The sequence below is a fragment of the Physeter macrocephalus genome, unplaced genomic scaffold (assembly GCF_002837175.3).
Source record: "Physeter macrocephalus isolate SW-GA unplaced genomic scaffold, ASM283717v5 random_292, whole genome shotgun sequence".
Classification (NCBI taxonomy): Eukaryota; Metazoa; Chordata; class Mammalia; order Artiodactyla; family Physeteridae; genus Physeter; species Physeter macrocephalus.
In genome coordinates, this window is record NW_021145653.1 from 38,553 (window position 1) to 56,048 (window position 17,496).

Here is a 17,496-nt window from a genome sequence, read left to right on the forward strand (position 1 = left end):
GGGATCTTCCCGGACCAGGGCACGAACCCGTGTCCCCTGCATCGGCAGGCGGACTCTCAACCACTGCGCCACCAGGGAAGCCCTAAAGGAATGCTTTAAGCTGTCACATTCTGGCATACCTGCCAGCCAGCAGTACAATTTCACCTCCATTAACATCTTAGTCTGTAGGCAGTAGGCCGTTATTTGGATTGTACTGTCTTTTACCTTTATTTTCTAAAAATGAATGAAAAAGAGGATAATGAAAGCATTGATACTAGTGGTTAAGAGGAGCAAAACTCAAACTCCATACAACAGAGGCGAGAAGGAAATCATTTCTTGTGCTAAAGCAGCAGATCTTTGGCTTCTGTTGGACACACATTAGATTTGAGGCAGGCAACTGTGTGTCTGTTGTGATGAAAAAAAGTAAAGTGCATGTAAAACGTTGAAAATGGATTCTCAAAGATTATGCCTGAAGAGTAAATTCAGTTAGGATTTTTATGACTTTTTTTAAGTAATTAAATATTTTATTTACTTATTTATTTTTGGCTGGTTTGGGTCTTTGTTGCTGCGTGCAGGCTTTCACTAGTTGCAGCAAGCAGGGGCTACCCTTTGTTGCGGTGCACAGGCTTCTCATCGCGGTGGCTTCTCTTGTTGCGGAGCTCAGGCTCTAGGCATGCGGGCTTCAGTAGTTGCAGCACACGGGCTCAGTAGTTGTGGCTCGTGGGCTCTAGAGCGCAGGCTCAGTAGTTGTGACGCACGGATTTAGTTGCTCTGCGGCATGTGGGATCTTCCTGGACCAGGGCTCGAACCCATGTCCCCTGCATTGGCAGGTGAATTCTTAACCACTGTGCCACGAGGGAAGTCCTATGATTTTTTTTTTTTAGCTTTCAGAGAATGGATTCTTCTCTACTTTATATTATGTAAACCTATTTTTGTTTTACTTCTGCAGTTAAGACTGAACAAATTTTTCAGAAATGCGTGCAAAGTATGAAATTACCAATTCTAGGAAAACAAGGCAAAGTACCTGTCCCATTGACAATAGATCTATAGTGCCCTTTTTATTAATAATATTAATATTTGTAGTTGTGAAAATAATATTATTCATTATAATTGATTTATTGAGCTTCTGCCGTGTTCAAAGCAGTGGTACATTATTTCATTTAATCCTCACAGAAAACCTGTGAGGAAGATATTATCCCCATTTCTCACATGAGGAAATAGAGAGGTTACCACCTGGTAAATTGTGGAGCCAGGATTTGAGCCCAGGGTGCTTGATGCCAAAAACTGTAGTTGTCCCTCTGTACTACGCTACCTCTCCAGGTGACCTTTGGAGAGGTACAGACCAGTAGATGCAGATGATCGGTGCTAGGAAGAGGAGAGGGTCAAGAGTGGATGAAGCCAGGGCGTGGAGCTGATGAGGCTTACCAGGGAGAAATAGAGCACGTTTGGGAAGGAGGGTAGGCAGTTTCCTGGTGTGTAACCTGACTTCCTTCCCCAAACCCCACCCAACCTGTTATCCCTCCAGATGCCCATCCAGGGAGGACTTCCCCCTGATTGAGACAGAGGATGAGGCTTACCTGCGGCGTATCAAGAGTAAGTCCACCCACAGAGTTTGTTTAAATAATTTTTGATATATCCACGCAGTGGAATACTGTCTAAAAAGTGAGATGGCTCTATGACGGCTGATGCAGATCCATAACCAAAATATATCGTTAAGCGAAAAAAGCAAGGTTTAAAACACTGTAAAGTATATGCTACCACTGATGTGAAAATATTGGGGATAGATATATGTCATATGTATTTTGTATATGTGTGTGCAGTATCTCTAGGAAGATAAGATATTATTACTGTGGCTTCCTCTGGGCAGGGAAACTAGGAATAACAGGGTTAAAAGATAGTAACTTACTTTTTTACTATAGGGCCTTATATTAATTGGGGTATGATCTAACTGCTATACAAAAAGATTAACAAAAATCAGTCGGTTACATGAGGTAGATTATTTCTCTCCACATAACAGTCCAGAAGTGGGAAGTTCAGGGTAGTTGTGCAGCTCTGCCCTCTTCAACGTGAAGATTCCCCATCTCTACGTCCTCTATGTCTGTGTCTCCATCACTACTCCAGCTCCTGCTATCACATCTGCATCCCAGCTAGCAAGGAGGGGTAAAGAACAAGGAGAGTTTATACCGATTTTTTTTAAGGGAAGATCTGGAAGACTCTCACATCTGTTGGCCAGAATTTAGTCACGTGGCGATGCCTAGCTGCAAGCCAGGCTGGGAAATCGAGTGTAACTGGGCAGCCGTGCGCCCAGATGAAACTTGCACACCTTCTCTAATTAAAGGAAGGTGGGGAGAATGAAAACTGGTGGACAGCCTGCAGTCCCTGCCACACATTGTTTTACTTTTTTTGTTTTTAAAACAAAAGTACATGTGTTGCTTTTCCCCAAAAAAAGTTATTTTCTTTTTCATAAATGCCAAAAAACCAAAATTAAGTCCTGCCACTCTGCCCAGGCCTGGCCCCTGACCCCTGGGGCTGCCCTTCCACTACTGGCTCTTCCGGATGCTCACCTGTTTCTCATCCAACAGTGGAGCTGCAGCAGAAAGACCGGGCACTGGTGGAGCTGCTGCAGGAGAAGGTTGGGCTGTTTGCCGAGATGACCCACTTCCAGGTGGAAGAGGACGGCGGCAGCGGGATGCCCCTGCCCACCCTGCCCAGGGGGCTTTTCCGCTCTGAGTCCCTCGAGTCCCCTCGTGGCGAGCGGCTGCTGCAGGATGCCATCCGTGAGGGTGAGGGAGCTCCTAGGGAAGAGTCCAGACTCATCCACTCACCATCACAAGATATGGACCCGTGGCTAGACCTGGACACACACAGACAAGGGGGACGTCAGCCCCATAGGCCATAACTCCCCTGAGTGCCTGTTGTTTGCGGGGGAAGATGGTCCTTGCTGCTGTTTGACACCTCTCATCCTGCACGTACTTGTGCTGCCCCTTGGGCACCTTTAATGACCTTTGCCTTGTATGTGGTGGTGGTAGTGAGACCCCACTACATGTGCAGGGGGCATTCCCCTAGATGCCCGCATGTTCCGTGTACTGAGTGAATGGCATCCCCTCCCATCCCCCGCAGGATTCTCTGTTGCTCCTGTCCTCACCTCTTCTTTCCCCGCAGTGGAGGGCCTGAAAGACCTGCTGGTGGGGCCTGGAGTGGAGCTGCTCTTGACACCCCGGGAACCAGCCCTGTCCATGGAACCGGACAGCGGTGGTAACACGAGTCCTGGAGTCACTGCCAGTGAGTGCCAGGGCAGGGGACCAAGGTAGCACGTGGGAGGGGTTAAAGAGAATGGGGTGGTACCAGGGACCAAGTGGTATCGGGGTGCTGGGGAAGTGGTTCGGCCCATCCTTTTCCCCTTCTCAACAGATGGTGAGGCCAGAACCTTCAATGGCTCCATTGAGCTCTGCAGAGCTGACTCAGACTCCAGCCAGAAGGTGGGTTTCAGGAGGTGTCAGGACTTGGCTAGAGGGAGGGAATGGGACAGCTGTCCTATAGATCCTTGACTCAGAGCTATCGGGGTCAGGCACCAGGGACTTGTGTGTCTGCTGATTCCCCATCCTTGCCCGTTTCTGCAGGATCGAAATGGAAATCAGCTGAGATCTCCCCAGGAGGTGAGATGGGAATGTGATGATATAGGAGACTGAAGGAGGGGTACTCTCATCTGAGAAATTAGAGCCCAGTATGGAGTTGGGAGGGGGAGTGTACACCTCAAAGTACCTGCAGTCTTATTGTCCCACGCCCACACTTATTCAACTTCTGGGCAGTTCTCCCATCCTGAAGCTTGGACTTTGTTCCCACCCTCTCCTCTGTCCTCAGGAAGCGTTGCAGCGATTGGTCAATCTCTATGGACTTCTGCATGGCCTACAGGTCAGTGGGGCAAGGGCTAGAGTGGGAAGGGGAGGAGCCAGACCCGAGCTGCCCATTTAGGTAGGACAGAATCATCCTAACAGGCCTTTCTAAGCCTTCCCGATTCGAGCTCTCCAGGAATCATGACCTGGGCCCTGGGGAGTGAGGGTGAGGGGTAGAAGAAATGGGGTCCTGATACACCCCTCCGTCTCCATTCCACCCGCAGGCGGCTGTGGCCCAGCAGGACACTTTGATGGAAGCCCGGTTCCCTGAGGGCCCCGAGCGGCGGGAGAAGCTGACCCGAGCCAACTCCCGTGATGGGGAGGCTGGCAGAGCCGGGGCTGCCCCTGTGGCTCCTGAAAAGCAGGCTACAGAACTGGCATTGCTGCAGCGGCAACACGCGCTGCTGCAGGAGGAGCTACGGCGCTGCCGACGCCTCGGCGAAGAGCGGGCGACGGAGGCTGGCAGCCTGGAAGCCCGGCTCCGAGAGAGCGAGCAGGCCCGCGCCCTGCTGGAGCGGGAGGCCGAAGAGGCTCGCAGGCAGCTGGCCGCCTTGGGCCACACGGAACCACTCCCGGCTGAGGCTCCCTGGGCCCGGCGGCCTCTGGATCCGAGGCGGCGTAGCCTCCCTGCAGGCGATGCCCTGTACTTGAGTTTCACCCCCCCACAGGTAAGGAAGCTTGAAGTAGTGAACTGACATCAGGGTGGACATCAGGGTCCATGCGAGAACCAGAAAGGAATTGGAGATTTGAGGCCAAATGACATCAGGCATCAGACTCGAAGGATATAGGATACTGATGGGAGGACTGTACAGTTGCGATGGGTGCGGAAAGAAATCAGTCAGTGGTAGAGGTGCTGAGAGTTGAGTCCTCACACTGCTTTTTCCCTGGCCTCCTGCTTTTCTGGCCCGCCATCCACAGCCCAGCCGAGGCCATGACCGCCTGGATTTGCCTGTGACTATTCGCTCCGTCCATCGACCCTTTGAGGATCGAGAAAGGCAGGAGCTGGGCAGCCCCGACGAGCGGCTGCAAGATAGCAGTGACCCCGACACCGGCAGCGAGGAGGAAGGTAGCAGCCGTCTGTCTCCGCCCCATAGTCCACGAGGTGAGATCCTGGTGGAGACATGGAATGGAAATGGGATGTAACCTGGGTACAGACCCTTGGGCTGTGGTTTACAAATGGAGCCTGCATCCTAAAGCACGGGAACATTTAGGATGGTCCCTAACCAACCACTGAGGTCTACAGTAACTCTTGGGAGGGGCACAGAGCACTTCCTGTTTTGCCTTCTGGTAGATGGCAAGTGGAACTCTAGGAAGCAAAGAATGTAGGGGCCTCTGCTCCAGCAAGTCCATGATTCCCAACCTTTTCAAGCAGAAATAGATTTCCAAAGTAAAAAAATTTCAAAGACCTCCAAGTTCTTACAGTTGGTTCAGGAAATACAAAATAACCCAAAGCTACTGTGACTTCATGGAATACTAATCTTAACATATTTTGTATTTTATTAATCAAATTGTGTCTCCATATACCTACCAAGTACCTAGGTATGGATACCTTACTTTGTTGACAGAGGTTTTCCCCTCACCCAAGGATTGCAGACCTCTGCCCTCCCTCACAGCTCTCTGAGCTCCTCAGCCCACAGACGGGGAGGCGTCAGTGTAGGGGTTCAGTTGATCACGGGAGCATCTGTTCACTCACTAACTTTGCCCCATCCTCCTTCAGACTTCACCCGAATGCAGGACATCCCGGAAGAGACTGAGAGCCGCGACGGGGAGCCTGTAGCTTCAGAGAGCTAAGGGGGCCCCTCCCCCCACCCCGTGTCCCCCTGAAGAACATTACTGAGGGAGGCAAACCTGGGGACTCCAATCTGCCAATGACGAGGGAACATTTGAAAGAACTGCTGATTGTCCTTGCCAGCTCTTGGGATCCTTGGACATGGGGGGGCCATTTAGGAAGCTGGGGGTATTAGGCCACAGTGCCCCCTGGTGGCATCCAGAAGCTACACTGCAGATGCCAATTTTTCATGCCTTCTTCCCTCTACTTTAGGAAAATTTATTTATTTATTGTTTATTAGTTATGGAGGGAGAGGGGAGATTTAGAGGACCAGGGACATGGGAACCAAGCCATAGGGATCAGGGGGCCTTGTCCTTTAACACTACTGGGGTTTATTCAGGCTTAACCATGCAGCTGCTGGGTTCTAGCCCCGACACCCCTCCTGAGCAACACCCATCTTTGAGGAGAGGCTGCAGCCATAAGACCCTACTGCCCCTTCAGGAAGGGCTGTGGTCAGGGCCATGTCCCTCTCCCCTTCCCCTCAACCTCTTACTGCTGTTCTCCCTTCTCTCTGTCTTCTGTGGAAACCCCAGGGAGATAACCTGGCTTCCTAGAGTTGATGGAATACAGGTTGAGGTGGCCGTAAAGGTTTGTTGGGGGGTGAGGGGAAAAACTCACAGGGACCAGAATGTTTCTTTGTTGTTGTTGTTTTCTTTTTTGTACCAAAGCCAACTGCACGTGTTTTATATTTTTAAGAGAAGATTGTAGGCAATTAGAAATCGCAGCCTTCTATCTCTACATCTCGGAAGAACTTGAGGGATGGGGGGAACAATGACTTCTCCACTCATCTGTAGTACTGGGGGACCCATTTTGACCTCTTCCCCAGCCATTTGGCAAAACAGTTCTTGGGTGAGTTGGGAAATCTCTACAAACCCTGACCTCATCCCCCACCTCAGCAACCATGACCTGAAACCTCTGCGTGAATTTGGGGGATTTTTCAATGGACCTCCCCCCGCTCCCCAGTGCCTGCCAGCCCCAGCCAGTTTTCTGCAAATCTGATTGTTAAAAAAAAAAAAAAAAAAAAAAAAAAGAGAGAGAAAAGGAAAAAAAAAGATAAAACAGGGAAAATTAAAGTCCTGGAACCCCAGGAAGTACTGTCTGTTAATGTCTGCCAGTTCTGAGGGTGCTGGTGAGGGGGAGAGCCAGGCAATGACGTGTGTTCCTCCAAAAGGAGCCTCTTCCTCTCCCAGGAAGGGTGACTGCCTCCCTGAAGACAGGGGGTGCTAACAAAAGAAACTGCTGCCAACCTTTTTTTGTTGTCATCTTTGACGCTCACAAATACAAGGATAATAATGAAGGGGCACTTAGGTTCCAGTGGCTGTTGGATGTTCCAACATTAAAAAACTTGTTTTCATCGCATTTGCATGCCATGCTCAGGAATTGCATCAGCCTCTTGCCCCCTTCCCTCCCTTTCAGTACAGTTCCTGTTAGCCTCTCCCCAGAGTCATTCATTTTCAGGTTCAGCCCTCACTCTGCCCTTGTTCTTCACAGTGCCAGAGCCCTGGTTTAACCTTTTTAAGACGGTTCCCCTCATAGGAGCTGCTCATTTGCTCTTTGCCATTTTGAGAGGCAGTGAGAGATGAAGTAGGTTTCAGTTCTTGTTTTTGGTTAATTTTTTGCTTCCTGTTTCTGGTTAATACCCTGCTCTGGGGCTGTAGGGGGAGGGGTGAGAGAGTCTAGAGTTGTATAAATGCTGGCACAGTGCACAGACCTCTGTTGGAGCCCATGGGGTAAGATGGGAAGGATGGGGCTCATGACCTCAGCTAGAAAGAGGAATTGAAATCACCTGGGGTGGGGGGCAGGCTTGTGGGGAGCAGCCAGCACCCTCCACTCCTGTAATTCTCATCCATCAGCATCTGGCCTTGACAAGGTGCTTTCTCATCCATAATGGAATCTGTGAGGTAGGAATCGTTCTCATTTCATAGACAGGGAAACCTGGGTGCAGAGGGTTGCCAGCCCAGCAGAGGAGCCAGGAAAGGGCCAGCCCTCCTACCTGCAGTCCTCCACTTCCTCTCCTCGGCTACTCTGCTGAAAAACACCAGAGCTCCAAAGTTTCCAACACGATGGCCCATGGCTCAGCCCCCATCTGCCGCGTCAGCGGGAAGCAGCTGGGACCCAAAGCTGTAAAGGCAGAGCAGGGGGATGTTAGCATCCAAAGACCATTAGGAAAGGGAATGCAGGCTCCTCCAGCGTTCTTATAGATCCAGTGAAGGATGCTGGTCAGGAGGGTAACGGAAACCTGGGGACGCAGAGCCCAGAGCGTGGGTTCCGAGAAGCCCACAGCTCACAGGAGAGCTGCTCTGTCCCTCCTGCCGCCCCTGCACTGAAACCCCCTCCTCATCCTTGATCCCAAAACAAGACACACATTTCTCTGACATGGTAGTTCCTCTGAGATTAGTCCCTCTCTCACGTCTTTCCCATTCTGTCCGTTGTCCCCTCTCTATTCCCATTTTTGGAAACTCAGTCTGACTCTGTCTACCCTGTTGGCAGTTTCACAGCTCTCTGGCTTGAGCTCCAGGGAGTCAGGGCCCAGCTTCTTGCCACAGCAGTGCCTCCTTTCCATTGCACCCTCCCCTCCCTCTCCTATCCCAAAGGGTGGGTCTGCATGCATTCATTCACCGCTGACTTGGACCTGTTTAAACTTTGTCAATATTTACCTCCGGGTCCCATAAAGCCCATAAAGCAGCGATGCCCCCAGAGGAGCCAATATCCAGAGCCCCAGCAGGGCCATCAGAGGAGCTGCAGGGGGTGGGAAGAGGAGCGCTTGAGTGGTGGAGGATTTTCCATCCTGAATTGGCTGGGAATAGATGTGGATTTTGGAACCGTTTCAACATTATCAAAGAAAGGAAATTAAACATCAAGAGGCTAATTAAATCTCTTTAGCATTGCTTAATATGGTGTGAATTAGGTGGCTCTTTAGAGCCTCTTCTGTTCAGCAACTGGATGGAGCTGGTGCAGGCGGTGCCCCCTCCAGAGGGGGCTTCACTCACTCAGGAGGTGCCGTGCCCAGCTGGGTTCAAGACATGTCAGACCTTGGGGTGGGGCAATGGCAGTGGAGCTCCACCCCATTTTCCCTCTGCCACCTCCCTCCTTCCCAGGGGCTGCCCCCCCCAACCAAAAGTCCCTTCTGATGGCTAGCATTTATCATTGCTGGGTATCTATGGATACAGAAACCAAAGGGGAACCCCCCTGCCCTGGAGTGCACACCTCAAGAGGGGCCTGAGGGGCCAGCCCCTCACTCAGTTCCTTATGTAAAACTTTCATTTCACTCCAGAGCATGTAAAAATTCCAGACAAGACCTTTATGGCTCCTTGTCCCTGTCTCCCAGTTGCCCCCTTATTTCTTCCTTTTTTCTTCTCTCTGTCTCCATTTTACATGGGGTGTAAGAATAATAGCTAAAACTCTATTTCAGGCACTGTTAAATCCTTAACAGCCCATTTTAAATTGAGAAGACAGGTACAGAGAAGTAAAGTAACTTACCGAGGTCCCTCAGCTGGTTAGTGTCAGACCTAGGATGTGAATCCAGGTGTTCTGACACCTGAGTTGATGCTCTGAGCTAAGCCCTTGGCGGAGGAGGAAGAGTAGCACCATATTCTGTGGTTCCCACTCCTCTAGCTGCACATTCAGCCTCCTCTTCTCCCAACCCCCTTCCGCATCTCTTGCCTCCCTATGCCCCACCCACATCCTTGGCTTGTCCTTATCTTCACTTCTCCCTCCAGATCCTGATTTAAGGAGAGACACACGGGTACTCCCAGCCAGAAACGGGTTTGTGCTCCGGGCTTGGCTGGAGCTAGGGATCCAGCAAGACCCCACACACAGCAGGGAGAACTACAGCTTTTGCAGCTGAGGTGTCTGTGGGCACCAAGTTTCTGTAGACACTAATGAGATGGTAAGAAGGTAGAGGTGGCCAGAGGAGAAGGGCATATTTGGCCCCAGCACCAGAGAAGGACAAGGGTACACCCCATTTGAGGTGAGGGAGGGAGGGTGGAGGGGATAGAGGGAGATAGGCACTGACCTATGACCCAATTAGTCTAGAACCCTTAGGGAAATTTTCCTGGGAATTCTCACAGAAGGCAGAAATGGGGCAAAGAATCCTTTTGGCCACCTTGACCTGGAGGTGGAACTGAGATGAAAGGTGCAGACACTTTGTGGATACTCCAGAGGTTTATTCTCAGATCCTCATCATTCCCATCTCCATGTGGAGACTTCCACTTGGTCATACCCAGCCCTGACCTGGGTCCCAGCCTCTCTGTTCCCCCCATAGCCAGAGTTGGGGATCAAAGATCAGACTTTCCCTGAGAGCGTTGCATCGTGGCAGAGAGGCCAACCTCTCTCTCCTTAGGATGCGTGGATCCCCACAAAGAGGAGGGGGTTTCCCTTGCCCCCTTCATCCAGGTATCCCTTTGTCCAGGTTGGTAAGCCTGGTAGAAGGGCCACCCTCCCAACGGGTGCTCTCCATCCACCACCTGCCCACCTCCTTTAGGGCCACCTGTTCTACCCAGCCCCGGTCCTGGGGCCACAGCCGTGCTCACAGATCCCTGAAGGTGTCTGCCAGGGCCTGCCGGGGCTCCCGCCTTAGGAAGCAGTACAGCATGGGGTTGAGGCAGCTGTTGCTGTGTGCCAGGCAGGTGGTGATGGGGAAGACATAGGTATGGATGGCGTAGAAAGTGCTGTCCCAGGGCACCAGGTCAGACTTCATCAGGACTCCCCACAGAGAGACCACGTGGTTGGGGAACCAGCAGAGGAAGGGGGAGGCCAGGAGGGTGTGGATGGAGCGGGCCATGACCCTGCTGTCCTGCCGTTGCCGCCGCCGCAGGAAGGCCAGCAACAGCAGGTAGCTGGTGGTGACGATGCCCAGCGGCACCATAAAGGCCAGGACCACCCTCTGCAGCTGGTAGGCCCATAGCCGATACCTGCTGGGGAAGCGCAGCAGGCAGAGACGCACGCCAGTCACCTCGCCCTTGGCCCCAAAGACAGCTGCGGGCACCGTCACCAGGGCAGCTGCCACCCACACGGCCAGGGTGGCCACACGGGCCCAGAGAGAGAGGTGGGTGCCGGGTCCTGCAGCCATGGCCACCACCCAGTATCGGGCAACACTCAGCGCCGTGATGAGGAAGATGCTGGCGTAGATGTTGAGGACGGTGGCTGTCAGGACCATCTTACAGAGGGCACCTCCGAAGGGCCAGTGGAAGTCCAGTGCCGACTCGGCTGCCTAGAAGGGGAGAGTGAGTGCCAGCCCCAGGTCTGCCAAAGCTAGTTTAAAGACAAAAGTGTCAGAATGTGGGCAGGGGGCTCGCCGAGCGCAGTTACCCAGAACCCAGAGTACGGCCAAATTTCCCAGCAAGCCGATGGCCCCCAAGAGCCCATAGGCCAGGGCAACCCTCAGGGCTAGGAATCCAACAGGCACCATAGCTTCATCAGCACTCAGCACACTGCCTCCAGAGGTGTTGACCCAGAAAGCAGGCGGGGGCACAGAGGTGTTGGGCGTGGGCATCGCAGGGCATCAGACGTCGGTGGTGCTGGGCAGAGAGGCCAGGGGTGCCTGCCAGACTGGCAGGGGCCACCTAAGGCTCTCAGCAGGACGGTGTAGATCTGAGCGCTTCTCTGCTTCTCTCGGGGCCTCTGGCTGCCCGGAGGCCCAGCCCACGCCCACACCTCAGGGGGCAGGAGGGACAACCTGCCTCTTCTCTGTTGGTCTTGGTGGTGGGTGGGGCAGGGTGAGAGAGAACCTGAACGTTGGGATAAATGTGTTTGTGTTTGTGTAGAGCTCTCTGCAGAAGAGGGTGGGGGGAGGGAGAATGATCCCACTATGCAGGGCAGCCCCAAGCCTCCACTCCAGGGAGAGGGCCACAGATACCCCATCTCAGGGATGACAGGAACCAAACTGGAGCCCCCTCTAATCCTAACGGTGTTCAGGGGCCCCCTTCTCTGCAGAAAATGCTCCCTTGGAGCCAAGGGGAAGGGGCCTGGGAGGGAGCATGGAGGCAGGGAATCAGAACACGTATTTGAGAGAGAAAAAGAGCAGAAGTTCTGGAGTCCCAGATCTTCTCCTCACTCACTGTGTGACTACGGGTGAATTACTTTACTCCCCTGAGCCTCAGTTTCCTAGCTTAAATTTTTCGGGTAAAAGTCTCTGCTTTACGGGATTGGTGTGGTAAAATGAGATAACACGTGAAAAAGCACTTTATACACTGCTATTTGCATGAGTGATTATTATTTCAAAGGAAAAGTTGGGGGTGTTTGTGGCACAAGGGAGCAAGGTACCGAGCAGCTATTATCACCATGCCCCGGGAACAGTGCCAACTAAAACACAGGTTGGAATTCATTGCAGCATCAAGTGACTTTGAGGCTAAGGGCAGGGAGGAAAAGGGGAGAGGAAGTCACAGCTTCCTGTTCCCTCCCTACTGGGAACACAGCCTACGAGGACCTGAGCAGGCCTGGGGCGTGCCCTCCGTTCTCTTCTTGCTAAGAAGTCCTGTAACCTCTACCATTCCCACTGCCATTGCACCCTTTCCTACTCTAATCTGTGGAGACAGAGGTCAGTGGTACCCCTACTCTCTCCTCCAACCCCCAAACCCCCTTTCAGAGCTGTGGATTCTGAGATATACCCTTATCACACCTCATCCTGTCTCCCCATGATCTCAGTCCTAAATGGAAAAAGTGCATCATTAGGTCCTCCCCTTTTGTGCCCGTATCCCTATCCTTTGCAGAATTTGCAGTGATGGGGGAAAATAGAAGACGTGGGGCGAGGGGCAGGGTGTAGATAAAAGAATGAGGCTTTTTCAAAATATTCAGCACCTTCCTGTCCTCTGCTAGCTAACTAAGATGTTTGACGTTCAGTTCCCTTGAGTGCTAGGGGAGGAGAGGGGCCCTTTCAGGATAATCAACAATGGGTTTGAGGAACCCTATAGGAGAGACCCAGGGGTGAAAGAGATTCAGACTGGGTGCCAGGATGTTTGGGTCCTTCAGCAAGGGATGGGTGTGAAGGGGGTGGCCGAAGGGGAGTGCCCAGCCCAAGTTCAGGTGAGCCCCAGGGGCGACCTCCTGGCCTCAGGGACTGCTCCTGTGTGACTTGTGCCAATCACTCCCTCTCTCAGGGCCCTGTTTACTCTTCCACCCACCCTGCATCACCTTGTCCATCTGGCAGCCATGAAGTCTTTTAATGCACTGGACCTATGGTCTCTTGGCTTGGAAAACAGAAGCTGGGTCAGAATTTCAGGGTTCTGCTTTCCATTTGAAATATCCGGTCCTCTGATCATTTTTTTTTACCTTTATTCTTTTCTAATCTAAATCCTTTCCCTTGGTCTGAGACTATCAACACTCCTTTGTGGTTCTGTAGAGAGGTGGTGCCGCCAACTGACCAAGTTTAAGAACTTCACTTTGGGCCCCTTCATTGTAGTATTTTGTTAGTTTGTTCCTTGATTTATCCATTCATTCACTAATCACAGCATTTCTTGAACACTTACTATGTGCCAGGCACTGTGCTAGATGCTGGGGAGACGAAAACATAATATGGTCCCTATCCTCATAAAATATAATAAGCTTTTTGAGATGGGTGGGCTTTTCAGATCGTCTAGTTCAGTTTCTCATTTTATAGGGCGTGAAAGTGACTTGTCCAAGGCCACAGGGGAAGCAGTGGCAGAGTGAGGATTTGAGATAAAAGTCTTCTGACTCCTAGAATCTAGCTCTTTCCAGTACCTCACAAAACCCTTTGGGCATTTCTTTCCACCTCTAACCTCTTCCCCTTCCGGAGTGCCAGAAGTGCCAGACCCTGCCCTTGGGAAGCGCCAAAGGAAAGAGCAGCAGGATATGGACAGAAGGACAGCGACAACTCTGCTTTCGATGGTCTTCCCCCACAACTGCTGCAGGAAGAGGAGGAACTGGACCCAACAGAAATGCTTTTGCCGTCTCTCACGTTCATATTACCCTCTAGAGCCATACTTTTCCAGCCCCATTTTCTATCTCAGAATCCAAGGACCTGTAGTGGTAGATTACAGTGTCTCCCTTTCATAAAAGGGACTTCCAACATCTGGGCCTTCCCCTCAGTCACCTGAATATCCTCCCCTCCCTCGTCCACATGTCTTTTCAGCCCCACATCCCTGTCCTGCACTCCAAAGCCTAGGCAAAGAGGAATTGGGGGAGGTGGCAGAAGAGACTGAGTTATCCCTCCACAGAGCATAAAGAGAAGGGATCTTGGCATTTGTATTTATGACAGTGGAGACTGAGACTAGCTGCTTGGAGGACTACAAGTGGCAGGAGGAGGGGACCTGCGCCTAATCCAGATCTCTAACCTCACATCAACCCAATCAGCCACCACCTCTACTACTTCATGTGTCTGTCAAGAGCTACTGGAGAAAATCCTCCAGTCTTGGTAAGAGGCATGGGCAGCTTCAGTGCTAAAGGGCAACTTCTGAATCAATCTCTGTCTCTCTCAACTTTATATTTTGGAAGAGCTTTATATTTACAGAAAAATTGCAAAGGCAGTGAGAGTGATCCATCTCTTTTATTTTCCACATTAAGATGAAGCTGCCAGAGCATCAAAAATAAAAAATCTTTGAGATAAATCTGACAAGAGATGTACCAATACTTGTACACTGGAAACTACAAATCACTGCTGAGAGAAATTCAGAAGATCTTAATAAATGGAGAGGTATACTGTGTTCATGAGTTTGAAGACTCAATAATAAGACGTCAGTTGCCCTCATAATGGGTCTGTAGACTCAATGCAATCCTAGTCAAAATTCTAGCAGCCTTTTAAAAAGAAATTGACAAGCTGATTCTAAAATTCATGTGGAAGTGCAAATAGCCAAACGATTTTGGAAAATAGCCAGAACAATTTAGTAAAAAGATTATAAAGTTGGAGTACTCATGTATCCAATTCCAAGCCTGTAAAGCTAGGGTAGTCAAGACAGTGTGGTATTAGCAAAAGGACAGGCATATAAATCAGTGGAATTGAGAGTCTTGAAATAGGCCCACATATTTACAGTCAACTGATTTTCCACAAAGGTGCAAAGGCAATTTACTAAAGAACACATAGTCTTTTCAACAAATGATTCTGTAACAACTGAACACCCACATTAAAAAAAAAAAACAGCGTGCATGAGACAACTTCAGTCCCTACCTCGTACCATGCACAAAAATTAACTCAAAATGGATCATAGATCTAAATGTAAAACCTAAAACTCCAAAACTTCTAAAGGAAAACAAAGGAGAAATTTTTTATGACCTGGGGTTAGGCAAAAATTTCTTAGATACAACATCAAGAGCACAATCTGTAACAGCAAAAAATTGATAATTGGGCTTCATTGAAATTAAGAACTTCTTTTTTTTAGCTTTTTTTTTTTTTTTTTGTGGTACGCGGGCCTCTCACTGTTGTGGCCTCTCCTGTTGCGGAGCACAGGCTCCAGACGCACAGGCTCAGTGGCCATGGCTCACGGGCCCAGCCACTCCACGGCATGTGGGATCTTCCCGGACCGGGGCACGAACCCGTGTCCCCTGCATTGGCAGGCGGATTCTCAACCACTGCACCACCAGGGAAGCCCTAGCTTATTTTTTATTGAAGTATAGTTGGTTTACAATGTTGTGTTAGTTTCTGGTGTACAGCAAAGTGATTCAGATATATATAACATCTTAATGGAAAACCCTGAACTTTTTGGCCAACCATATATATATATACATACACACACACACACACACACACACACACACACACACACACACATAGGGTATATACACATATATACACATATGTATGTATTCTTTTTCATACTCTTTTCCATTATGGTTTATTACAGGATATTGAATATAGCTCCTTGTGCCATACAGTAGGACCTTGTTGTTTATCCATTCTATATATAATAGTTTGTGTCTGCTAATCCCAAACTCCCAATCCATTCCTCCCCGTCCCCACTCCCCCTCAGCAACCACAAGCCTAGAATTTCTGCTCTTTGAAAAACACTGTTAAGAGAATGAAAAGACATGCCACAGACTAAAAGAAAATATTTGCAGATCACAGATCTTATAAAGAACTTGTATCTGGACTTCCCTGGCGGTCTGGTGGTTAACACTCCGTGCTTCCATTGCAGGAGGCATGGGTTCGATCCTTGTCGGGGAAGATCCCACGTGCTGCTTAGTGTAGCCAAAACAAACAAAGAACAACAACAAAAAAAACTTGCATCTAGAATATCTAAGGAATTCTCACAATTCAATAATAAGAAAACAACCTTATTTTTTAAAAGGGGGAAAGGATTTGAACAGATAGTTCATCAAAGAAGACACACGGATAGCAAATAAACACATGAGAAGATGCTCAACGTCATTAGCCTCTAGGGAAATGCCAAGTACAACCACAGTGAGATAATACCGCATTCCTATTAGAATGTCTAAAAAAAAAAAACTGACCATACCAAGAGTTGGTGAGGAAGTAGGGTATCAAACCTTTCATACATTGCTGATGGGAATATAAAATTATATGATCACTTTGTAAAACAATTTGACATTTTCTTAAAAAGTTAAACATAACTCCATATGTCCTAGTCTTTCTACTCCTAGGCATTTACACAAGAGAAATGAAAGTACACATTCACATAAAAACTTGTACACCAGTGTTCACAGCAGCTTTATTTGAAGTAGCTTAAAATGGGAAACAACTCAAATGGATAACCTAATTTTCTATCAACAAGTGAAGGGAGGAATAAATTGTGGTATATTCATACAATGGAATGGTACTCAACAATTAAAAGGAATGGATTACTGCTATATGCAACAGCAAGCATGGAGGAAAGAGCCCTGATGGCTGCCAGGCCATGGTTGTCCCTTCCCGTTTGCCTCACTGAAGCATCTCTTCCTCCTCCATCTGTTCAACATTCCAGGTCCATCTACAGTGCAGCCAAGTCCTGCCTGCCCCAGCCTCCAATCCTAGCAGTGTGCTCCTCTGAAACAGGACAGCCTCATTGCTGACTCCATTTGCTCTGGGCCAGGTTCACTCTAGAGTGCCCCACACTGGGCATCCCAGGCTGTGGCTCTGAGCATCCTAGCCTTTCTGTCTTCTAAGGCCCACTACATGAAAGGTAGGTTTCCATTTCAGATGTCAGGTATTCACCTTCCTGAGAAAGGAATGGGACAGATGCCTCCCCATGCACATAGATGAGCAGAGGCTCTTTCCGGGGCCACTGTTCTAAAACCAAACAGAGTTTTAAGTCTTCAGTAATGGACACTGCTAGTCAATTTCTTGGTGGGATACCCTGCTATACTCTATACTAACATTGGTATCTGACTACAACTTACAGTTTCCAGCCTCAGAATGAGGCTTCGGCAATGCATGAAAATCTTTTTACATGTCCCTGATCAGCTTGATCTTTCATACATTCATCCAAAATGCATTTCCTGGGCATCTGGTAAGTGACAGGCACCATGCAGCCCTGGGATACACAAAGATGATTAAGACATAGCTCCTGCCCTCAAAGAGCTCACTCTTAGTAAAGGCAACATAAACAATACTTGTAAATACAGCATGAAAGGTACTATACTAAAGATTTAATAGAGTTTCAAGGTACTACAAAGGAAGAGGTGTTTAGCTTTACCTGGGATAGTCACAGAGATGAGTTTTGTACTAAGCCTTGAAATATCAGTAGATGCTTGTCCAGGGAAAGGGCATTTCAGGTGATGGGAACAGTATGATCAAAGACATGGGGGCATGCAACTGCATGCAGAATCTGGGGAAATGCAAGTGCTTCAGCATGGTGGGCACAATAGTGTGTGTACCAAGGAAAAGACCAGGAAAGATGGGTGGGGGAG

The 17,496-nt window shown here is 49.6% G+C and overlaps 2 protein-coding genes across 12 annotated transcripts in view; one reads left to right on the plus strand and one right to left on the minus strand.

The window, feature by feature from the left end:
• Nucleotides 1-7,059, plus strand: part of ARHGEF2 (Rho/Rac guanine nucleotide exchange factor 2) — a 42,532-nt gene extending 35,473 nt beyond the window's left edge. For all 11 annotated transcript variants that reach the window (XM_028485293.2, XM_028485292.2, XM_007110383.4 and 8 more), the window contains 9 exons: nucleotides 1,505-1,572; nucleotides 2,562-2,762; nucleotides 3,142-3,261; nucleotides 3,391-3,458; nucleotides 3,600-3,635; nucleotides 3,841-3,891; nucleotides 4,097-4,540; nucleotides 4,791-4,974; nucleotides 5,590-7,059. In XM_028485293.2, the coding sequence (XP_028341094.1) occupies nucleotides 1,505-1,572; nucleotides 2,562-2,762; nucleotides 3,142-3,261; nucleotides 3,391-3,458; nucleotides 3,600-3,635; nucleotides 3,841-3,891; nucleotides 4,097-4,540; nucleotides 4,791-4,974; nucleotides 5,590-5,663 (1,246 nt within the window). In that variant the 3' untranslated portion in view covers nucleotides 5,664-7,059. The remainder of the gene's footprint in view (nucleotides 1-1,504; nucleotides 1,573-2,561; nucleotides 2,763-3,141; nucleotides 3,262-3,390; nucleotides 3,459-3,599; nucleotides 3,636-3,840; nucleotides 3,892-4,096; nucleotides 4,541-4,790; nucleotides 4,975-5,589) is intronic.
• A 94-nt stretch (nucleotides 7,060-7,153) lies between these two features.
• RXFP4 (relaxin family peptide/INSL5 receptor 4) lies at nucleotides 7,154-14,808 on the minus strand. Its single transcript, XM_007131039.4, is given in 1 exon segment — nucleotides 7,154-14,808. A coding segment is annotated over 1 exon segment (1,107 nt). The 5' UTR covers nucleotides 11,195-14,808; the 3' UTR covers nucleotides 7,154-10,087.
• Nucleotides 14,809-17,496: the final 2,688 nt, after the last annotated feature.